This window comes from Vulpes lagopus, chromosome 6 (assembly GCF_018345385.1).
Source record: "Vulpes lagopus strain Blue_001 chromosome 6, ASM1834538v1, whole genome shotgun sequence".
NCBI classification, from domain to species: domain Eukaryota; kingdom Metazoa; phylum Chordata; class Mammalia; order Carnivora; family Canidae; genus Vulpes; species Vulpes lagopus.
The window spans coordinates 51,006,387-51,030,058 of record NC_054829.1 but is presented as its reverse complement, the minus strand read 5'-3'; the positions used below and the strand labels follow the sequence as shown (position 1 = coordinate 51,030,058).

The window sequence follows — 23,672 nt, the reverse complement described above, 5'->3', positions numbered from 1 at the left end:
TACATAAGAGGGTTGAAGTGGGAGGAGTGGGTAGCCCAGATGCCAGGCCTGCTTCACAGGTGGTGAAAAACTTGTCCAGGTAGCGGCCAATCATCTCCAGCTTGATTTCCATCTGGTTCAAAGTCTTGCCATTTAGACACCCACCTTACTGCCCACTATCTTGGACATGATGATCATGTCCCCCAGGTGCTCCTTAACCCCCCGAGATTTCTCCACAGGGGCAAGCTCCTTGGCCTTCCACAGATGCTCTTGCAGTGAGTGCAGATTCCTCAGCAAACCCCGGTTCAGCCTCTGCTGCCGCTGGGTGCTGTATAGCTTCATCATTGCTTGTGAAACTGTTCAGCAGCTGGTCAGCGTCTGTGTTACATTAGGTGAACTTGTAGAAGAAGGTATGCTGCTTCTGCTCCACTTCGGCCATCTCGTCAGCTATTTGGAAAGTCTCCTAGAGCATTTTTATATACCTGCTTCAGAACTTGTCAGATAATTACAACATCTGTGCCATCTCAGCATTAGCATGTTTCCCACCCCCCCAGGAGTTGAAATTTTCCTGTTTCTTTGTATACTAATTCTGGATTATTTCCTAGGCATTTTGAAATACTGTAAAACTCAGTCATGTTTATCTATGCAGAATGTCCCAATGTTTTTGTTTTAGCAGGCAGTCAATCTGACTATAACCTGAGCTATAAAATCCAATCTGTTTGGTGGTTGCAGTTTCAGTAGTTCTATTTTTAAAATTTTCCAGTGCTATTAAAATATCCTGTGACTGGCTTGGAGACTGGGTGGCAGTCTGCCTTAGTCCAGTTCTCAGTCTTTGGTAGGCTGTGTAGGATCAGATCCTCACATGCAGTTCGGGGTGAGCCCAGAAGTTCATAAACAACTTTATATGGGGTTACTTTCCCTAGCTCCTCCCCTTTGGAATTTTTAGTGCCCCAGGGTTCCTGTTTTTTGGTTCTCTGGCAGAAATCTAGGTCTTTAGTTACCCAGCTCTGCATACACTTCATACAGCTGCATCTTTCTGCAGTACTAAGCGGAAAGAGGACAGAAAGGACAGAAAGAGAAAAATGCAACATAGGTTGCCCTACCCCCATTTTATAGAAAAAGATTTTATTTGAGAGAAACAGAGTGTGTATGCGTGGGAGCGGGGAGAAGGGGTAGAGGGAGAGGGAGAAGCAGACTCTTTATGGAGCATGGAGTCCAAGTTGGGGCTTGATCCCAGGATCTGGGATCATGACCTGAACTGAAGGGAGATGCTTAACCAACTGAGACACCCAGGCACCCCAGCTGCCCTATATGTAATTAGAAGAAGGTTCCCTATTTTCAGAGTTTTAAGTACACGTGCGCCCCATATCTGCTGTGATTTTCACCCTTGCAGGTTTACATGAAGACTGTGGTGTAAGAGGAAGGAGCAAAGAAAAAGAGAACTCAGGGACTTCTGTTTTAAGTTTTATAGTCCCCTTCCTTCCCCTCAAATCAGAAGTGGAGGGCTTTTCTCTGAACTTAGTCCTCCCCCAGTGCCCACTTCTAGGTTTTAAGTGACCTTAATCTAGGTTAAGGAACACCAAAGGGAAAACTAGAAATATGCCCCCACTTCAGTGGTACTTAAAATTCTGGTCTTTTCCAATCAGCCTGTAACTATTTACCTTCCTGAATCAACAGAAAGCTCTCCATGCATCCTGTCCAGGTTTCATAGCTGCACAGGAAAAAAAGACTAGAATGTGCTTTCCTTGTCTTACTGGGAAACTAGAATCTTAAGTTCAGGCATTAAAATAATCATAGACAATAAGGATATACAGTAAAGGTTGAGAATATTTACTATAACAAAATGAGGGGATATACAGCTGGAAAGGATACTAAGGTTAAAGTATTGTATACTGTCAATGCAAGGCAGAAGGACCTCTATATAATTTCAAGATTAGTAAGGATGCAGTAAATGCTTTTGATGTCAGAAGCACAACTATACATTAAAACTAATCTGGATATATATAAAACAGATTACACAGATGATAACAACGAAGTAAAAATAAAAGGCTACTTCCAAAGTTCAGGTAGGTATCAGAAGTCTGAAAAAGAATAATGTGAAGAGAAAGGGTACAGATGGAATGATCTTGTGGAAAAATCTAGAGCTCCTTGGGAATTACTTTGATTTAAAACCAAAATCAGTAATGCTAAGATTTAAACCTAGTTAACTGAAAGAAATTACACTTTCAGAATCAGAAATGTCAGGCCAAGCAGATTGGCAGGGGAAAATAAGTTTAGTTTTTGACATATTAAGTTAGAATCTCTGTAAGTGAGATCATGAAGAAATGTCCAACAGGCAAAGAGAAATACAATTTTTTTTTTAAAAGATTTTATTTATGACAGAGAGAAAGCACTGGGTGGAGGGCAGAGGGAGAGGGAGAAACAGGCTCCTACTGAGTGGGGAGACTGACCTGGGGGCTTTATCCCAGGACTCTGAGATCATGATGCATACCTGAATGACCCACCCATTTATTCCCATGGGAAATACAAATCTAAATACAAAAATTCAAGACTAGAAATATAGATTTGGAAATCCCTGTTCAAAGAGTGAAGTTAGATCTTGGAAGGAATACATCAGTGAGGACTACATTATCATAGCAAGAAAGCACCCAAAACCAAGAACTTTGGAAAAGGAAAATTCTCTGTCTTAAAAATAAGACAGAGAAAGAACATTTAGGAAAATGAACAAGAACAGAGTGGCACAGAAATTTCAAGAAGAGTGTTTCAAGAAGGTAGATCTGAAAATGAATTCCAAGTGTTATAAAGTTAGGGAGTACCCAAGCAAATGAATCACTGAACGTGGTTTCTATCTTCTTTCTTATCAATCACATCTTTTCTTTCCATGAGATCATTTCCATCAGCACACCACCATACTCTGACTAGAGTCCTCTTATAAACAAGTAAGCAATCAAACATACATCTTCCCTTACCTTCACACTTTTCTATTACCTATCCACTTTTTTGTTCCCTATCACTGCCAATTTCTTGTGCTGTCCATCTAGGTCTTTACTGTTTCATTCACTCTCATTGCTCACTATGCTCTAGCTTCCAATGCTACTGCACTATTCAAATTACTTGTCCAGTCTATGCAGGCAAATCCAATTCTTGTCATACTTGGTTTATCAGCAGCACTAACCATGAAACCTTGGATGTATCACCTAATTTTTGAAGCTATTTCTAGTCTAGAAATGTAGGGAGAAAGGCCGTATTAAGTAATCTGCAGGTATGAATTCAGTTTTAAGGTTTCATAATAGTAAATTTAACTATAAAATATTTCTTAAAATATGATGATCTGAGACATCATGATCATAATATAGACAGCAGCATTTGTCTATATTAAAATTTTTTTCTCCACCTTAATTGAGGTATAATTGTCCAATAAAATTATATAAACCATACATGGGATCACTTGATATACATGTACAATATGAAATGACAACCAAAATCCAGTTAAATATCACATCCATCCCCTCACCCTTTTCTTGAGGGGGAGGGTAGCTCTCTTATAACATTAAATGGGAAGAAAGGAAGATTAACTTTTCCTTTTACTCATATGCAAGCTGTAGAGACGGCCACAAAGTACACAAAGTACACAAAGTACTTTCCTTTTACTCATATGCAAAGCTGTAGAGATGGCCACAAAGTACACAAACTACTTAGAAGTTATCTGTATTCTCCCTCATTCTTTGTATAGATTGTTATTTTTCTCCAAAAGTTTTGGGTTATCTTCCATATTAATGATTAGAGGTCACTAAATCAGCTCTTCATTGGTATTTTTAGGTTTTCAACTGTTTGGTGACGACTCTTGATATTTCGGAGTGGTCTACTACTTACCAATCTTACTACTTACCAATGAAGTTTCTGTAATTCTTTCTCATTCCATTCTTCATCCTGAATTAGACCAGAAAAGCATTCAAAGGAATGCCTATTCATCTCATCAGTTACTCTTGCCTCAATAATTGGAGACTCATTCCTAATACCAGATTTCTGAAGACTGTCTTTAACAGAACATCTAGCTTTCTTTTGTTTGATATAAAATTCACTTTCACTTTCTTCAGTTTCAGATTCAGAAATCACTGAGATTTTCCTTGTGGCAGCTCTTGTGCTTTTCCTCAGGTGAACCACTGTTTCTTTGGTATTTCTTGCTCTGGTTGTCTTAGCAATTCCAGATTTCTTTCTAAATCCCTTTTCTGTTTCACTTTCTTCACTAGGCAAATCTGATGAGGACTGATGCTTGTGAAATGACACAGTTGTATTTTTTATTTTCTTCAATTTTGGTAACAACCTTGTATTTTTCTTAGAGTCAGAGGTGACTGTTTGTTTCTTTTTAGGACTAGGTATTTTCATTTTCTGGTTGACAGTGAGTAAATCACATTCATTGCAATCTTCCTTGTTTTTACTTTTATGATCCACACTATACTCAAATGCATTTTTAAAGGTCTTTGTGGGCTTACTGATCAAATTTGTAGTTCCATTTAAATGTGATTTGCTTTCTTTTTGATGCTTTGGCACTGCAAAATCTGTTACTGCTTTAATGGTATCACAGGACAGATCATACTGCATGCATTTTTGTTCTATTATTTTTTTAGATTTAAGAGGTGTCACTAAAACACAAACTTCCTTCTGATTAAGAGTCCGACATTTCCTTTCTTCATCTGAGAAAAACAGTTGCCTTGAGGTTAGAATGTCAATGGATACATTCGACTCTTCAGTTCTTTCTTTTCATAAGACAAAACCAAAGATCAAAATCTCAAATTAGCTACAATAAAATAGAGCACAGAAATTTTTTTCTAAAATAAAATATATTGGTTTCCCCCCATAAACTCCTTTGTAAACACTACTGTCATTATTAGTCTTCCTGAAGCACCAGTCTGTTCAATTGTAAACATAATTTTTTATGCCAACCAGACTAAGTATTCTTATGGTCTACTTAGTGTACACATAAACCCTGTCTGGCCTTAAACATAGTTCTAATCTCTCACAGTAGTCAAATCTGAACAGTATTCTATATCTACTAGACCACTATTTCTCCAATTTTCTTGATTCTCAATTTTTACTAATATCATTCTACTTGGAAAGTTTTCTTCATTCAAACTAAATCACTACCTGTTTCAATTCCATTTTCTAATCAGCGTAGTCCACAAACTTTGTCCTGATTCCCTCAACTAAATGAAAGTTCTCCTTCAAATTTCAAGAATACTTTTAAATAATGCCATGTTTGACAATGTGCCCTTCATTATAAATACAGACTTGTCTTATCTTTGAATAGAGGAAAAAAATCCTTAAGTGTAAGAATTTTGTCTTCATTTTTTTGGATTTTTGTTGTAGTTGTTGGAGTTAGTACAGAACCTTTCACATGTACAGCAAATTATAAATCCAGTAAAGATGTATCACCTTAAGTATTTGAAAAAGCGTATTTAAAATGATGTATAGTTTTGTGATTTAAAAAAAATTAGGGGTGCCTGGCTGGCTCAGTTGATAGAACATGTGATTCCTGTTCTTGGGGTTGTCAGTTTGAGCCCCATGTTGGGTATATAGTTTACTTTAAAAAAAAAAAAAAGGTTAAAAATATAAAAATTATTTAGTACCTAGATAAGGCAGGCAAACCTACAAGTAAATATGATATGTAAAGTAATGCTTATTATACAAATCATGTTATATACAAAAACCTGAAAGTAATAACACTGTATGTTAATTATGCTTCAATTAAAGAAAAAAAGGTATTCTTAAAAAGAAAAAAAACAAAAAAGAAAAAAACCCCGACATTTATAATCATTGAAATTCTTGGTTGCCATTTTAGATTTGGAAATTTAATCACTTTTATTAAAAACATTTCAAATAAGAGCTGTTTCTTACAAAACCAATAAAGATATATCACCTTGCTTCTGACTTGTAATTATCCTTTCATTTGTTCTTTCACAATATTCAAGTTTCTCTGAAAACAAGTTTTCATATTCTTTCTTTCCAATTAATTCCTTCAAAACAAAAAGATAGCTTTTTACTTTAATAACGACTACCTATAAACATTACCTCATGTATTTTCACAGTATATATTAAGCATATAAATATCTATAGGTACTTTTAGTTCATACTTTATTCATGGAGGGATTCAGAAACTCATTTGCCAGAGCTTCAGCTTTGGAAGCACCATGTGGGTATCTACTATCTTAGAGATTTCCTTTATTGATTTAATACCTGTGATATGTCAAGTGTATATATCTACACACTCTTTATCTAACTTAAGCCTTACTCTAAAAGCTAAACTTTCTGTTATTATTGACTGCACTCTTCCTTTTTAAAAGAATGTTATCTATTTATTCATGAGAGACACAGAGAGAGGCAGAGACATAGGCAGAGGGAGAAGCAGGCTCCCTTTGGGGAGCCTGATGTATGACTTGATCCCAGAACCCGGGATCATGCCCTGAGCTGAAGGTAGATGCTCAACTGTTGAGCCACTCAGGCACCCTTGACTGCACTCTTCCAATGAGACACTGAGAAAATAAGTATCAAGACATTGCCAAGACTAACAAAAGGCTGATATTTACCAAAAAGAATTCATGATTTCTGACTTGGTCCCAAACATTTTTAGTAGCATTATACTACCACTCTACATACCACAATGTACAGTAAAAGCTTACCTGATTAGGTAAGTCATTTCTTTCTCCATTTTGGAAAGTATTATCTATTTGATCATCTGGAAGCCTTCCTGGTAGCTTATTTTGGCAATTACCATGGCACACGTTTAATTTTATGGTTCTTGGCAACCTACTGTGCTTACCATTTTTCAGTTCTATGAGTACAAAGAAGAAGATTTCAACAAATTATTATACAGAAGATAAGCTGCCTTTCCACGTTAATGAATTCATTTTCAAAACATGTTATCTAGAAAGAGCAGTAAGTTAATGTTCATATTTTTTTCCAGCAGAGGGGAGAGTGGGATGTGAGGCAGATTATAGTTTTGACAGAGTTGACACAACAGTTCTGCCAGCTATCTTTATAGCAATGATCATTCAAAAAACATGCCATTCCCTCCATGAAAGCAAACTGGTTTGTCTATTAACAAAAATGTAATTTAGTATAAAAATATAGGTATCTATAATACAGGTCTAAGCTACGTTGGTAGCCTAAATACCTTAAATCTAGGAAACTGAAATAACAATCATTTTTTCACTGACATGTTTATCAGTGTTCTTGGTACTCTAATTACCTAAAAGGTAATATTTAAAGAAGTAAGCTGAATGCTAAGAGCAGACTGTACTGCACTTTTTCAAGTATTAAAAAATAAGAATTTTAGGGCAGTGGTAAGTCAAAAACTCAATACAGAATAAACTATAAACAGATAAATGTGGAGCTCACGTACGAATCTACCACTATACCAGGAGGAAAAAAGCAAACATACCCAAATGACAACAATCAACGTCATAAGTAGTTCTGGCTCTTTGGAGAACATCCGTTTGGTTTTCTCTTGCATTGCTTTTGGATGATTTTTGTACGTCAGGGTCAAATCTTCCAGATTTCTGTTTTTGTCTGGCCTTTTGCTTTTTCTTTTCACAAGCCCTAAAAACAAGTGTAGTATTCTTCCTCTAGTATTTTTTTCTCAAAAAACAAAAACACTAAACATACAAATAAAGTCCCTCTGATAAAGCTTTTCTCCCCTCCGCAAAGATTACCTTTACTCTTACATTATTTAAGCCTTTATGGCTTCTACCCTATCCCCCACAAAGAACTGAAGGGTAACACCTTAAGTCAAAACAATCAAATAAAACCTGTGTTTACTACTCTATGCTTCTATTTTCTACCTAAGCTAATATTCTAAGAAAATTATAGGACAAATCCTGCCAGTTGCCTATTTTTGGAAATAAGTTTTACTGAAATACCACCATATTCATTCATTTAAGAACTGTCTCTGACTTGACGGGATGAGCACTGGCTGTTATGCTACATGTTGGCAAACTGAACTCCAATAAAAAAAATACCAAAAAAAATAAAATAAAATAAAAAGAACTGTCTCTGGTTGTTCTTCCATTACAAAGGCAGAGCTGAATAGTTGATAGAGGTAGCATGCCCATAAAAATACTTCCTATCTGGCTCTTTACAGGAAAAAACTGCTCACCCTTGCATTATAAGTTATTACAATTGTATTGTCATTAGTTAATTTAGATCACTTTATCTCTTATGAGTTCCTTTAACTCAAGAGTTAACCAAATTTTCTTTGCTTTTCCTGTGGCAACACAGTGTCTGCCAAGTAACTGACAGTAACTACTGAAGGAATGAATGAAAAAAAAAAGGACCAAGAACTTTATATTCATGTTTAACAGCCTCTTAAAGGGTGGGTGAATGTGGATGATCTGTAAAATGTCAACAGTGTTTTTTTCCTTTTAGATTTATTCCACACGACAGAAATTCTAGTAAAGTATTACTGCTTTATAAAAATCCAAGATCAGAGAACTTAGAAACTAGCATTCCCCCCACAAAAGAAATTAAAACCAAAATGAACAGATACATTTATAAAAGCTCCTCAAATTTTATACCTAAAATGGGTACATCTTATCATATGTAAACAATACCTCAATAAAATTGCTTTTTAAAAAAGTTAAGAAGTACTTTACCTTAATTGTTCTAGAAAATTATCAATATGCTCTTTCCATTTTTCTGGAAAGCCAAACATAAACTTCCTTATGAGATAATATGGATATCCTATTTAACAATAAACAAACAAAAAATTATCTAAAAGCTGATAATTTTAAAGACATGTCATTGGTTCATTAGATCACTGAAAAAATATATACTTATTGCTTACTTTGTGCTCAGGCACTGCCACAGATACTAAGGATTCAGCAGTTAACAAAACAAAATAAAACAAAACTTCTTGCCTTCATAGAACTTGCCTTTTAGTGTGAAACAGAAAGCAAACCAATTAGTAAAAACATCCTGTTTGTTAGTTGGTCATCAATGCTATGGAGAAAAATTATGCTGTCAAACGGCAACAGGATAGTAGTGTATTTTTACTGGGGGAGGAGAAAGGGAACAGGTAGCATTTTTATAAAGACAGAGAGGTTCTCACTGAAACAGTATCATCTGAGTAAGCTTTGAAGGACATCAGGGAGTGAATCATGTGGCAATATGGGATTAAAATACCAGAAGCAGAAGGAACAAAGTCAAAGGTATGAAGTAAGAGTGTGCTTGGCTTGTTTGAAAAATTAGTATGAGGAACATGGAAGATGATAAGGCTTTGGGGTCATTTTATGGACCTAGTCTTTTACTTTGGATGACATGGGAAGCTACAGAGAGATAGCAGGGGAGCCACAGGTTTTGACTTACTTTAACAAGACTGTATTAGCTGCTATTTTGAGAAGTTTATGGAAATACAAGTGATAAAATAATGATACCAGTTAGGATTCTGCAATGATTCAGACAAAAGATAAGGAGGTCTGGACCACAGAGGTCAGCAGAGGCCTGGCTTCCAGAGAAATTATGGAGATAATGTCAAAAGGGTAGATGTGGGTGTGAGAGAGAGACTGTAGATTCAAGAGGTCTCCAAGGCTTCTGGCTAGCCACTGGAAACAAGAGAAGAGGGGGAAGACTGTTACCTATACAGATTTCAGGGTAAAGACCAGGTTTTAAACATGTGAAGTCTGAGATGCCTGCAGGCATCCTAGTGGAGATGTCAAATTGGCAGATGGAAAATGAGTTGAATGGCTTGTGGAGTTTTTTTGGTAAGAGATATAAATTTGGCATTTGTCACCATACAGATGAGATTTAAAGCCTAAAAGAAATCAGCACAGCATTGAGTGTATACAAAGAGCCATAGTCTACCCCATTATTTAAAGGCAAAGAAGAAAGAGCAAAATAAGCAAATAAACTAAGAAGGAGTAGGGAATCAGGCAGCATGAAAATCTGAATAAGGTATTCCAGAAGGCAAATAAACAAGTATTTTAAGGAGGTAAGTATGACTAACTGTGATAAGCATATACTAGGTTTAGCGATGTGGAGGACACTGGTAGCCCCGATAATGGCCGTTTGGTAAAGAACTGGAGTTTAAGGCATGATTAAAGAGGATCTTTTAAAAATGGGAAAAGAATTCAAGGAATTAGAATCTTCTGAGCTATTTTTGTTGTAGATACTGGCTGAAATAAATGAGGTTAAAAGGGTTTTTGTTTTTGTCTTGACAGGATAAGGAAGAATTAATGGAGTGAGATCCTTAAGTGAAAGAGGGAAAATAGGAAGGAGAGTACAAATGGAGAGGTTGACATAGACAGGAACATGGACAGTTCATTCATAACAAAAGCAGGTACAAATGCAAGCACGTCAGATGTGACAGTGAGGTTCTCATCTGATTATTTCTATCGCTCAGGTGCTCCCCTCCTTCTCCCTAGCACCTCTCCTCTGAGAGGAAAAAAGGAGGTATTGAAAGTCTGTAAAAATAAAATAGTCATCAAGGAGGATGGGAGAGTGAATGCAATAGGGAAACATGGTAGGATACCAAGTGGCACTAAGAGACCACAACTTGTTGCTGGTAATCACAAACTTAAAGTAGAATACTCAGGTGTGTTTTTCTTCAGTCACATTCTTGTGTACAAGGCATAGGCAGAAAATTAGATTATAACAGGACTGGGGTTATGTTGGGCACGTTCAACAAATGAGAGAAATTATAGCCCTATAAAGCAATTCCTCATATAACAACATTTCACTTGAATAATTTAAAAAACCACTGGACTTATTTAAACTGTCAATAAGAGTGATTAAATCAGAGAAAAATAACACAAAAAAATAATCAACACATATAAAATAGTTTTACATAACGTGGTCAATTGTTTTAATTCATATTTTTTAAACACCTAATTAATAGTAAAAAATATACATCACCGTTAGAAATATGGTTAATTGCTTTACTTAATTTCTAATAATCAGAGTTATTACCTGCTTCTTTCATGGAAATCCGGTCTATCATTCCTTTTAATATATAAATATTGCCTGATAAAGTCCTAAGTGTGTTGTGTGCAATCCGTTCTATAATGACATTACTGTGCCAATATACGTTAGTGATGTCTCTAGGAGAAAATAGCTTAGTTAAGGCCAAAATATTCACATTTTACCAGTAATCACAATGGACATATGTGAGTATACAAACTTATAACAGAAAGTAATAAATTCACATTCCAGCTACATTAGTAATACTATTCATCTAATCAGAAAACATCTGAGGGCCAAACATTGCATCAGAACTCAACTGCCTGGCTTATGTGATCCATTAGAGTATGTACCAAGAAACTGTACGGTGGCCAAACCAAACCACTAATATAAAATTTATCAGCAGGGAAGCTAGGGGCTTATCTAAATAACTGGTGCTGACAATGCTTGCAACTTCATCTTATCTGATGCCATTCCAAAGAATGATTTTGCCGTCCACCTCCTCATAGTCTATACCTATGACTGTGTTAGCTTTCATCCAGTTACATAGTTTGGATCCCTCAATCTGTGTTTTTTTTTTAACCCTCACTAGACACCCAAATACTTTTACCTTCCTCTTTGAAAAGTACCAAAGAGATTCTAATTGGGAAAAAGACAAACTGCAAGATCAAATCATTAACCCATAGATCCACTCTTCATATTTTCTTAAATGAAGCTAAGAACATAAACAGAAGAGGGCACCTGGGTGTCTCAGTTGGTTAAGCATCTGCCTTTGGCTCAGGTCATGATCCCAAGGTTCTGGCATCAAGCCCCACATTGGGATCCCTGCTCAGGGAGGAGTTTACTTCTCCCTCTGCCCACCTCTCCCTGCCCCAGCTCATGTTTTCTTTCTCTCATGCTCACTTGCTTTCTCTCAAATAAATAAATAAATAAATAATCTTAAGGAAAAAAAATAAAGATATATTAAATGTTGAACATTCCCAATTCATCAATTAGTAACAAACACACTAAATATAAGCATAATATGACTGTTTGGTCAAATGGGATTAAACTCATACATACTTTAAGACAGTCATCTGTGCTTTTTTTTTATTTAATATTTATTTATTTTTTTTTTTAATTTTTTTTTTTAAATTTTTTTTTTAATTTTTTTTTATTTATTTATGATAGTCACAGAGAGATAGAGAGAGGCAGAGACACAGGCAGAGGGAGAAGCAGGCTCCATGCACCGGGAGCCCGACGTGGGATTCGATCCCGGGTCTCCAGGATCGCGCCCCGGGCCAAAGGCAGGCGCCAAACCGCTGCGCCACCCAGGGATCCCTTATTTAATATTTAAATAGCACTCCAAAAGCACTGTTCTGAAGTCTTAAAAATATCAACTACTTTAATATTCAAAATAACCCAAGTAATAGGTAATATCATTATTACCATCGTGCAGATGAAGAAACTAAGAGTGAAAAAGTAATAGCTTGCCCACACCATATAATTGGTAAGGCAGAGCAATGGTATTACAACAAAGGCAACACAAACTGCCTCTCTCATATTAAGGAAATGCACACAAGACAATAAGATATTCAGTGGGCAAAACAGATTTTATTCATTTATTTTTTAATTTTAATTTTATTTTTTTAAAGATTCTATTTATTTATTCATGAGAGACACAGAGAGAGAGAGAGGCAGAGACACAGGCAGAGGGAGAAGCAGGCTCCATGTAGGGAGCCTGATGTGGGACTCAATCCCGGGACTCCAGGATCACGCCCCGGGCTGAAGGCAGGCACTAAACCGCTGAGCCACCCAGGGATCCCAAGACTGATTTTAAATAGTCAACTTATAAACTTCTGGGTAAGTACGCTGAACAGTGATATCCTATATTATTACAACCTTTTATAACATTTTTTTTAACCACTAAGAAACTGGTTTTGAAAAAGAGAAAATGGTGCAAACAGAATAGCAGAATTAGGCAAAGCCCACTTACCTGATGATGCTTTCACTTTAGGGAGAACCAGAGAGTGCCAAGGATTACTTAACATGTAGCTGTATGGCAAAGTTTTAAATAATTCTGATTCCTTTTCTGGATCAGTAATTTAGATCTGGTTGTCCCAGTTTAGATGTGAGAATCTGGACTGAAATGCATGTAGTAAATATTAACTAACCATATATAATTAAGCAGAGAATACCAGTCCACTTATTAGTACCTCTGCAAAAAATAAAGCACTCTATATACAAATTTGAGCTGTTACTCTTTAAAAAAAAAATTATTTATTTGTTCATGAGAAACAGAGAGAGAGAGAGGGGGTGGGTGGGAGGCAGAGACAAAGGCAGAGGGAGAAGCAGGCTCCATGCAGGGAGCCCGACCTGGGACTCGATCCTGGGTCTCAAGGATCATACCCCAGGCTGAAGATGGCGCTAAAGCGCTGAGCCACCGGGGGTGCCTGAGCTGTTACTATTCTAAAAGTAACTTAAACAGGTGAAAACAAGAAATCTGGTCACAAGCAACATGGCCAGCTTCTGCACAGGTCTTTTACTTTTCTGGCTTAAGTTTGTAACCTTGTTACAAAGTCTTTGTTTTGTAATAAGATGCATCTCTTTTTACCTCTTATGCACAAGTTTTTGTTACAAATTTTATTAGGATGCCGAAATGTTATACTTACGTCAATTTTCCTTCGACACATACAGCAGTATTATTATTAATGATTTTAATCATCCATTCCTGTAGCTGGACCACCTAATCAGCATAAAATGAAGTGTTTACTGTGTTACTTGTAGCAAAAATTACAAAAATCTATTTATATTAAAAAACTCATATAAGTAATCCAAATGATTCTTTAGTGCTCATCTCTATATATACATTCTATTTTAAATAGCATTTAGGTAAAAAAAACTCTTGTATACAATGAATAGAAAAGAGAGAGATTGAATGGAGGTTATACTGCACAATTTGTTCTCCAATCCAGAATCAGTTATACTTCAAATATTCTTCTAACAAATACTTCAGCCATTGGAGAGAAAAAAAAATCACCTAAAATTCTAGGGTATCATTAAAGACCTAACTTAAAGAGTCAGTTGTATAGTACACACTTCACCATCATTCTTATCCCTAGCATAGCATTTTTCTTCCTTTCTTTTTTTTTTTGCAAAGTTGATTTGAAGTTGCATTCAATTTTTTTTTAAACTACAAACGTGATTGCTAATAATCCATATTTAACAGCATCCTATTCCAAAGCAAACATCTAAACAGCTCAGAGAATGTTTTAGGACAGAATCCTATTGTAGAGGAAAATTTCTATGAATGTGTTGAGAAATTGATTCTATTGAGTAAAACTTAATACTGAACTATTTCTGATGAGAAATTCAGCAAAAGCCATAAAATAATTTGAGTAGCCATTTACTTTACATACAAAAAATTATAATTTTATAAGGAGAAATTCTTCAGTGGTAGTTTTATGCTGGGCCAGAAAAAGATGCTAAAATGGAAGGTGCTCTTTGTTATTGCACTTCTCCCCAATTATGTTTATTTTTATTTTTTCCTTAATCATGTTCATCTTTAATATCATAGGTAGTGGAACAAACAATGAAATGCCTTTCTTTTTAAAAAATATTTTCATATTTGGAACTATCTAAGGTAGATAAAGAACAGTCACATGGAAATGAGTAAAATAATAATACAAAGCAATGTTCCAAGCCTCTTAAGATTCAAATGACTCATGTTATCCTGTAACACTAGGAGGCAGATAATATCCCATCTTCATTTTATAGATAAAGAAACTTTAAAGTCCAGTTAAATAATTTGCCCATGTCACACATAGCTAGTTAGGGGCACAAATTGATTACAAATCTGGGAATTGTGGCTCCGGAATCTTGTACCATCCTGCTTACATAAAATATCAAATAGCAGATTTTTTGAGCTCTGCTATGTGCCAAGCCCTGTTTTAGGCAGTGGATTCAGCAAGAAACAAAATGGCTGCCCTATTAGAGCAAACGTGTGTGTGTGTGTATGCTCTCGTGCACTCATAGGGGTTGGGGGGTAGATGTGTAGAAGCAAGTGGAGTGGTGGTGGTTATAATCAAACAAATGGACGAATAATGTATGGCAGTGATAATTATAAAAAATAAGGCATGCTTACTCAGATATGACAGGGAAGGTCTTGGAACATAGAACCAAATAAAGTAAGGGTAAGACATGGGTTAACTGGGAGTTGATTCTTCCAGGCAGAGGGAACAGGTACAAAGGACCTAAATAGATAGCACAGAAGGCACAGTAGTAGTAAGCAAGAAAGCAAGGTGGGGAAGGGTTGTAAGAGATGAGGTTAGGCACGTCAAGGACTGAATTAGGTAGAGTCTTGTAAACAAACTACGGTAAAGGCTTAGGGTTTTCTCTTGAGATGTTATTGGAGGATTCTGAGCAGAGTAGCCAGATGACTTAATGAGTTGATGGGTAGACATTGAGACTATATAAAAGATTCTAGCAGGGCACTTGGGAGGCTCAGTTAGTTAAATGTCAAACTCTTGATTTCAGCCCAGGTCATAACCTCAGGGTAATGGGATCCAGCCCCACACAAGGCCTGCTCCATGGGGAGTCTGCTTAAGATTCTCTCTTCCTCTGCCCCTTCTGCTCATGTATAATTTTTTTTTTTTTAAATTTATGATAGTCACAGAGAGAGAGAGAGAGAGGCAGAGACATAGGCAGAGGGAGAAGCAGGCTCCATGCACCGGGAGCCCGATGTGGGATTCGATCCCGGGTCTCCAGGATCACGCCCTGGGCCAAAGGCAGGCGCCAAACCGCTGCGCCACCCAGGGATCCCCCTGCTCATGTATATACTCTTTTCCTCTATGGTAAATAAATAAAATCTTAAATAAAAAAAAAAAGAAAAGAAGAAGATTCTGGGTTCTGTCTGGAAAACAAAATGAAGGAGAAAGAGGCAACAGAGAAAGCAAGGAAATAATTAGGCTATTGTAGTTATCCAAGAGATTATGGTGCTCTGGACTAGTAGGCACTGGTTGAATAGTGAAAAGTAGACAGATTCAGGATAGCAGAGCCATCAGGATTTCCTCATGGTTTGGATGTGGATTATGATAGAAAAACAAGAGTCTCAAATGAAATTTTTAACCTAAGTATCTGGGGAAATGGTATTACTATGTACCATTAGGGGACCCAACAGAGAGAAGTTTTGGGGGAAGAAATCAAGAGTTTAGTTTTGGACATATTAAACCTGAGATGGCTATTAGATATCAATGGAGAAGTCATATAGAGAATTGATTATGTGAGTAGAAGGTTTAGGAGAATGTTCTGGACTGGAGATATATATTTGGGAACTATCAGTAGAGAAATGGAAAAAAAGAAAGAAAGAAATGGAATTCAAAGCTACAGCACTGGATAATACAGTTTTACAGAGTGTGTATGGGTACTAGAGAATCAGTTTCAAGGGCTGATGCTGGGGAATTCCAACATTATAGGTTATGACAAGAGGAAGCAGCAAAGGGGAATGAGAAGAATGGCCAGTGAGATAGTAGAAAATTAAGAGTGTGATATGGAATTCAAAAGGAAAAGAAATACAATGTTTTAAGAAGGATATTTTGATTCACTGTGTTAAACCCTTGGAAGCAACAGAATAGTAAGAAATAGTTAATTATTGGGTTTGGTGATACGGAGATCACTGTGAACCTGAAAAGGGCAATCTTCATGGAATGATTTATGAATGTCCAAAGTAGAACATATTTAAGAGGGAGTAAGAAGAAGCAAAAACTGTGAATACATATACTTCTTTCAAGGTTTTTTGCAGGAAGCGAAAACAAAAAAAATGGGGTGATAGAAGGAATGGGACAGGGAGTAAAAGGAAGGTGGACCTTTTTTTTCATTTTTTAAAATGCAGGCCATGTTTCAGCACATTTATACACTATGAGAGAAAATTACGGGGATAATTAGAGGGACAAAGTCCTTTAGGTAGTAAGAGGAAATGAATTGGCTTTGAAAAGGGAACACAAATTGTTCATCCATTATAAGAAAAAGGAAAGCAGAATTATGTGGATAGAGCAGCAAGTAGATTGGCAGATTTGGTAATGGGAATATGAGGTTCTTAATACACTGAGAATAAGGAAGAAGAGAGATGTGATTTGGAGGTTTTAAGAGAGAAAAGCATGACATACTATTCTGGGAAGGTCAGAGTATAGGATGGATTGACAAGTGAAGTGTAGCAGGACTGATATGCCATACTGAGAGCCTACTTAATGTTTGCTGTCAAATTTATTTTTTTTTAAAGATTTTATTTAAAAAAAAAAGATTTTATTTATTTATTCATGGGAGACACAGAGAGAGGCAGAGACATAGGCAGAGAGAGAAGCAGGCTCCATGCAGGAAGGCGGATGTGAGACTCAATCCCGAACTCCAGGATCACGCCCTGAGCCAAAGGCAGACGCTCAACCACTTAGCCGCCCAGGCGTCCCTGTTTGCTGTCAAACTTAAAATGAGACCAGTTGGTGTGGCTGTGCATTTTGGTTCCAGTCACATGTTACCTTTTAAAAAAATATATTTTAGAGAGAAAGGACTGGAGAGAGGGAGAAGGAGAAAGAATTTTAAGAACTTTGTGCTGAGCACAGAGCCTGACTCAGGGCTCAATCTCATAACCCTGAGATCACAACTTGAGCTGAAACTAAGAGCTGGATGGTCAACCAACTATGCTACCCAGGTGCCCCTACCTGTTGCTTCTTAGGTATATGAGTGAAATTTAACTAGGGTCACAACTTTTTTGAAAGTGAACAGAGGGAAAAGCTATAGACACCTGAGAGTTAAATCAAGGGAATGGTTATAATGATAAGACTGTGCAATCTGTATGATAAAGATGGAGATGAGGACAGGAGAGCACTGAGGGGACTAAAGGGTTGCCTTAGTAAGGTGGAGTATTGATTGTGGGGGAAAGGGAAGAGTGCTAGGGGTAGAATGATCTGGAAAGGCAGGAGTTGGTGAGAGCAGGATGCTTAAAAGAATCTGGTGCATGTACAGGCAAAGACAAGGTATGAGTTATGACTAGGGTAGAGAGTAATGGTAAGGAAAAGGTCATTTAAAATCAAGAATTCAAGAAGGCTGGATGGATCATCTATATAGATGTTAGTGTCACCAAAGCTGATGACAGAAGTAGTAACAGGTGTTAAACACTTCAATGGTAATGCAAAGTCATGTAATGGAAGGTCATGACTAGCAGGTTGTATTACATGTGACTACAAGACGGAACAGGGAGTGATAAAATCCTAAGACACTGCCTTCAAAGAAGCTGGAAGGGGGGTTATATTAAAGAGAAGGAAGGGGGATGCCCAGGTGGCTCAGTGGTTGAGCTTCTGCTTTCAGCTCAGGGTGTGATCCTGAAGTCCTGGGATCAAGTCCCACATTGGGCTCCCTGCATGGAGCCTGCTTCTCTCTCTGCCTGTGTCTTTGCCTCTCTCTTTCTGTGTCTCTCACGAATGAATAAATAAAATCTTTAAAAAATAAAATAAAGAGAAGTAAGGAAAATGACCTGAAATAGTAACGAGGAACAAAAGAGATACTTTATATCACCTCTAGGTCCAACAATGTGGGATATGGGAGAAAATAAAGAGTCACCACTTAAGAAAAGCCATATTTTGGTTAGAGCAAAGTTAAGGAATGTTCACAGAAAACTGAGAATGTAACATTTTGCTGAGAGTGTACCGTGAGTTCAAGAGGATACAATAGAATGTTTGGAGAACTGGGGGAGAGACAGATTGGGTCAGAACTAGGGGATGTACAGAACTGTATAGAGATAACAGTCTTGGGGGGCTTGTTCTTCTTGTAGTAGGATAAATAACATCGGAGCAGTGACAAAATTAGTGCTGTGGGATCTCCCATTATAGTTGTCTTCAAACTTTTTTCCTCAACTATCTCACACATTCTTAAAGTAACATCTAAAAATTTTCATCCTGTTAAGTCTAAATATTTGCAAATAATGCAATTTCCAAAGAATGCATTGAGATATAAAACTCTCTTATGGGGTCCCTAGGTGGCTCAGTTGGTTGAGCATCTGACTCTTGATTTAGGCTCAGGTCATGATCTTGGGGTCCTAGGATCCCTCGGATCAAGCCCTGTATTGGGCTCCACACTCAGCTAGGAGTTGGCTTGAGGATTCTCTCCTTCTCCCTCTGCACCACTCCCCTGTCCCTCACTCATGCATTCTGTCTCTCTAAAATAAAAATAAGTAAATCCTAAAAAAAACCCAAACCCATATCTGTTACATCACATTTCCAATGTGGGGCTTGAATTTACAACCCCAAGATCAAGAGTCGTAAGCTTTACTGACCCAGCCAGGCACTCCTCAAATTTAGATGGAATTTAAATATCACTATCATCCTTTTAAAAATTTATGAACAAACTTTTAACAATTGGAAAATTTACACTGTATCTTTCTCCTTGAACTTGTATTCTATTCCACTCCATTCAGAGAATTTATCCTAATGCAACATAGTATGATGGCCTAAAGTGTTTTCTTGATCACTCAACAGGAAAAATTCTCAAGTCTTCGGATGCTATAATCCCGTTCTCTTTTAATTGCTGTTAATAGTAACTCAAGAATCAGAACAAAAAATTAAGAACAGAAATGAACTCCGTGTTCATCCCTAAAGGGAGTAAATTGTTGAAGATTATATAAATTAGTAATGGAGTAAGATTAAGACTTAACATTGGATTCTCTTACTTTCAACCCACTGTTCTTTTCGCTGGCCCACAATGCCTCTGCACTGAATAATAACACACACAAGAACGAAGCTATTGTTAATGAGAGCATAAGAGTTCAGCTCTTGAATGAGGGTAAAAACATAAATGTAAATCTGCCTGACATTGTCCTACCTTATTTTCTTTAACTCCATTTGTAAGAGTTTGAAGTGTACTTGGAGGAAAATGATTTGAAGCATTTCTTTTTGATTTCCGAGGTATTGCTATATGAAATCTTGGACTTGCAAGCACAATTTTACATGTATCATTCAAGGAACCCAGAAGATCAGTCTCTCTGGGGATTGTGTTCTCATTTCCTTCCTTAATTTCCTGTTGTGAAGTCTTTCTCGTTGTCACCTTACTATCAGAAACCATTAATAGACCATCATTTTTAACAGGAACACAGTTAGTATTGAGAGTTTCAACAGTAGTATTTTGGGATTTTTCAATGACAGAATCAACACCTTCTAAAACAAAGGTGTCCTTTTTAGACTTAGTAGTTACAAACGTATTCTCCCCTGAATGAAGAATTTGTTTAGCCAACTGAGCTCTAGGTAATGCCTTGTTTGAGAATTCTGCAGTTGAACCATTTTCCTGTTTTTCGTTCAGAAATTGAACTTCTGCAAAAAATACAAAACCAAACAAAATTTAGAGAAAAATTATATGAAATTAAAAGAGAGAAAAATAATAATATAAAACTATTTATATTAAAAAGAAGTGCTCAGGTTAGGAATGCTCCACCCTTCTTCCCAGTTTTTCTCTGAAAAGGACTGCCTACACAGGAAGTACAATTATCTAGAAGATTCAACTACATATTCAACAAAACAAAAAGCACTTTACCATAAGTTAAATTATGCAGAGGTGCTTTCTTTTCCTGCAGAGGTGCTTTCTTTTCCTGCTGACATTGAATCTTTTTCTTTATTGGAAGGAAAGTACTATTTGATGATTCCAGAGGAACTTCTTGCACTGAGGTTGAGTGTTTTTTTTTTTTTAAAGAAAAGAGGAAATTGATCAGATCAATATAGTATACTTCTGTAACATACGTTTCCCCTTATCTTCTCATGCTTTCATCCCATTCTCTATATCTACATTATCCTAAGGAAGCATTTAAAAAAATATTCTACATGCTATAATTGGTCAGCTCTAGACAGAAGTCTATTACTGGACTTAGACTGGAATAAAATTCTGGTGCTGCCACCAATCAGAAAAGTATATCTTAAGATTATATACAAAGTACCACAGTCCTGAAAATACTGATTCTGCTTCTGGTTGCTGTAAATTTCTAAAATGTGAAAGAACAGTTGGAGAGTACGTGTAGCTTATATGTTAAAAGTTGCAGTGTTGTGACTCAATAGCAGACCGCAACCATAATTTATACCCCTTGGACATCTCTTTAATAGACCTTCAAAGGCAAAAATCGAGTAGGCTTATCAATTAGACAAGTACAGACTAATAATATTTCTTACATATTATTCTACTTTATATCCTAGCTGGTTCAAGTTTTGTTTCTTGAAGGTAGAAATGAGTTTCTTTCATACAAAAAGGGGAATGTAATAGACATAATTAGAAGAAAAACTGAATTATTTCATACTTTTTAAGATTTTATTTATTCATAGACACAGAGAGAGAGAGAGGCAGAGACACAGGCAGAGGGAGAGGGAGAAGCAGGCTCCATGCAGGGAGCCCGACGTGGGACCCGATCGCAGGTCTCCAGGATCACATCCCAGGCTGCAGGTGGCGCCAAACTGCTGCGCCACCAGGGCTGCCCATTTCATACATTTAATTTCAAGTAGTATAACTGACAAAAATTACAGTTTTAGCCTTAGGAATCTTAATATAAAAATTTTATTATAATGACGTGTATCATAAAAGAAGGATAAGTTTCTATTTCTTTAACTCATTCTACTAAAAATGGCATGGTAGTGCAGTAAAGACAAGGTAGTAATTCAATCAGATACAACATAACGTAGAATCTAGGTCACTTATTTTAGAGTACAAAGTCCATGCAGATTCTCCAAAAGGTCTCTGAAATTACACACAAAATTTGTATTTCTATATATGTGAATTTTCTGGGGAAAAGAGCCATCAGATTCTCTAAGTTATTTCTTCCTAATTCTACTTGGCAAATAAAACATGCTTTAATGTGCATTATTTCATTTGCTTCTCCCCTTTCTCCTATTGTATAAAACATAGATTTTGTGCACTCCCCTACCTCCATCCTAAACTCCCTTAGAAACTGCTTTTTGTGTCAAAATATATCACTGTCTGAAATGCAATATATCCACCGTCTACTGTGCAGTAAAGACATGGGCTTTCAAATAGGTACCTGTATTAATTCTCAGCACATCACTTATTAACTTTGAGACATGCAGACATAACCTCTTGTAAGCCCCATTTCTTTGACTATTAAAATGAGCATCTACCCATAGTGCCCGCTGAAAGGATTTTATGATAGTGCATGTAAAATCTGTTTATCAATTACTGCACCTTATTAAAATTTCAACTTCAAATGTACCAAATTCTAATCATTCTATCTTTCCTAATCATTCTCTCAAATTCAATGATGATCCTAACACCACCTATTACTTCACACTTCCTCATCCTTCAGGTGTTTTCTGTGTAACTAACTTAAATTTCATGGTTTCCTTAAACACACACCTCAACTTCTTTATCCTCTTCATCCTATTTGATAAAAATTATAATTCTGATAAAATACAACTCCCTGCTTATTCCTCAGCAGCACCTATTCAGCTAAATAAGGCTAGAGAAAAACTCATAAATAACCATATTGACTGCCCTTATTTAAGTTCATGCTCACAAGTCTCAAGTAGGTCCTTAATGTTACATAAGAAATCAAATTTAGGCTAGCCTACACTGTTTACTCTTCCATCCTCCTGCATTATTTAAACCTCCACCTCCTCAAACTTTAATACCAGCTTCCCAAGCTCACTCTCAGCTGATGACTTTATTGCCCACTTCAGATTATTTAATATAACACTGCCTATCTTCTTGTTTGATTTATCATCTGTTTATGTTCTTAGCTAAGGCCAAAACCATCACTTTTAGATTCTGTTCCCTCTCAACTACTCAGTGGTACCACACTACCAATTTTAGATTTTCTTTCCCTACCTGGATCATTCCCAATAGCATACAAAAATGTCCTTTCGCCACACACACACACACACACACACACATTTATATACTTTTTTTTTTTTTTAAAGTAGGCTCCATGCCCAACATGGGGCCTGAACTCAACCACCCTGGTCAAGAGTCGCATACTCTACAGACTGAGCCAGCCAGCCACCCCAAAACAATAAAATACTTTGAAATTATACTTCTGGGCAGCCCTGGTGGCCCAGCGGTTTAGCGCTGCCTTAGGCCCCGGGGCTGATCCTGGAGACCCAGGATCGAGTCCCACGTTGGGCTCCCTGCATGGATCCTGCTTCTCCCTCTGCCTGTGTCTCTGCCTCTCTCTCTCTGTGCCTCTCATGAATAAATAAAAATTAAAAAAAATTTTTTTAAATGTAAAATTATACTTCCCATATTTCTTTGCTCTCTTCAAAGAGTTGTCTATATTTACCATCATCAATTTCTCTCCTTCATATTTTCTCTTCAACTGTCTTGAATCACTTTTTTATCCTGTCACTCCACCAAATCCCTTCATCAAAGCCACCAATGACCTCCACATTGCTAAATCCAATCTCAGCCTTCATCTTACTTGATTTATAGCAGCATTAGATACAGTGAAGGACTCTTTCCTTAAAGCATTTTGTTCTTTTGGCTTCCAAAGTATCACTCCTGGTTTTTCTTCCTCATCTTCTTGTGGTTCATTTATTCTTAACTTCTAAATTTTGGGGTCCTCCAGGACTCATCTTTAAATGCTTTCTCTTTCTACACTTACTGCTTGATGATCTATTTTTCTCACCTGGACCACTTCCCTAAATTCCAGCTAATTTTTTCTCAGTAGCCCAATCACATCTACACTTCAATTTTTAATAGATCAAAAGTAACATACAAAAAACTTAATTACT

At 36.7% G+C, this 23,672-nt stretch overlaps 1 protein-coding gene across 5 annotated transcripts in view; it reads right to left on the bottom strand.

Moving 5' to 3' along the window:
• The window catches only part of MIS18BP1 (MIS18 binding protein 1), a 46,799-nt gene that overhangs the window by 16,021 nt on the left and 7,106 nt on the right, over positions 1-23,672 (bottom strand). For all 5 annotated transcript variants that reach the window (XR_005988559.1, XR_005988560.1, XM_041760042.1 and 2 more), the window contains exons 3-11: positions 20,482-20,607; positions 19,777-20,261; positions 13,581-13,654; positions 10,939-11,069; positions 8,628-8,715; positions 7,418-7,575; positions 6,657-6,808; positions 5,897-5,993; positions 3,869-4,736 (exon numbers count right to left, since the gene is read on the bottom strand). Coding sequence is in view for 3 of the 5 variants with exons in the window: in XM_041760042.1 (XP_041615976.1) it covers positions 3,869-4,736; positions 5,897-5,993; positions 6,657-6,808; positions 7,418-7,575; positions 8,628-8,715; positions 10,939-11,069; positions 13,581-13,654; positions 19,777-20,261; positions 20,482-20,607 (2,179 nt within the window). In the remaining 2 variants the exon portion in view is untranslated. The remainder of the gene's footprint in view (positions 1-3,868; positions 4,737-5,896; positions 5,994-6,656; positions 6,809-7,417; positions 7,576-8,627; positions 8,716-10,938; positions 11,070-13,580; positions 13,655-19,776; positions 20,262-20,481; positions 20,608-23,672) is intronic.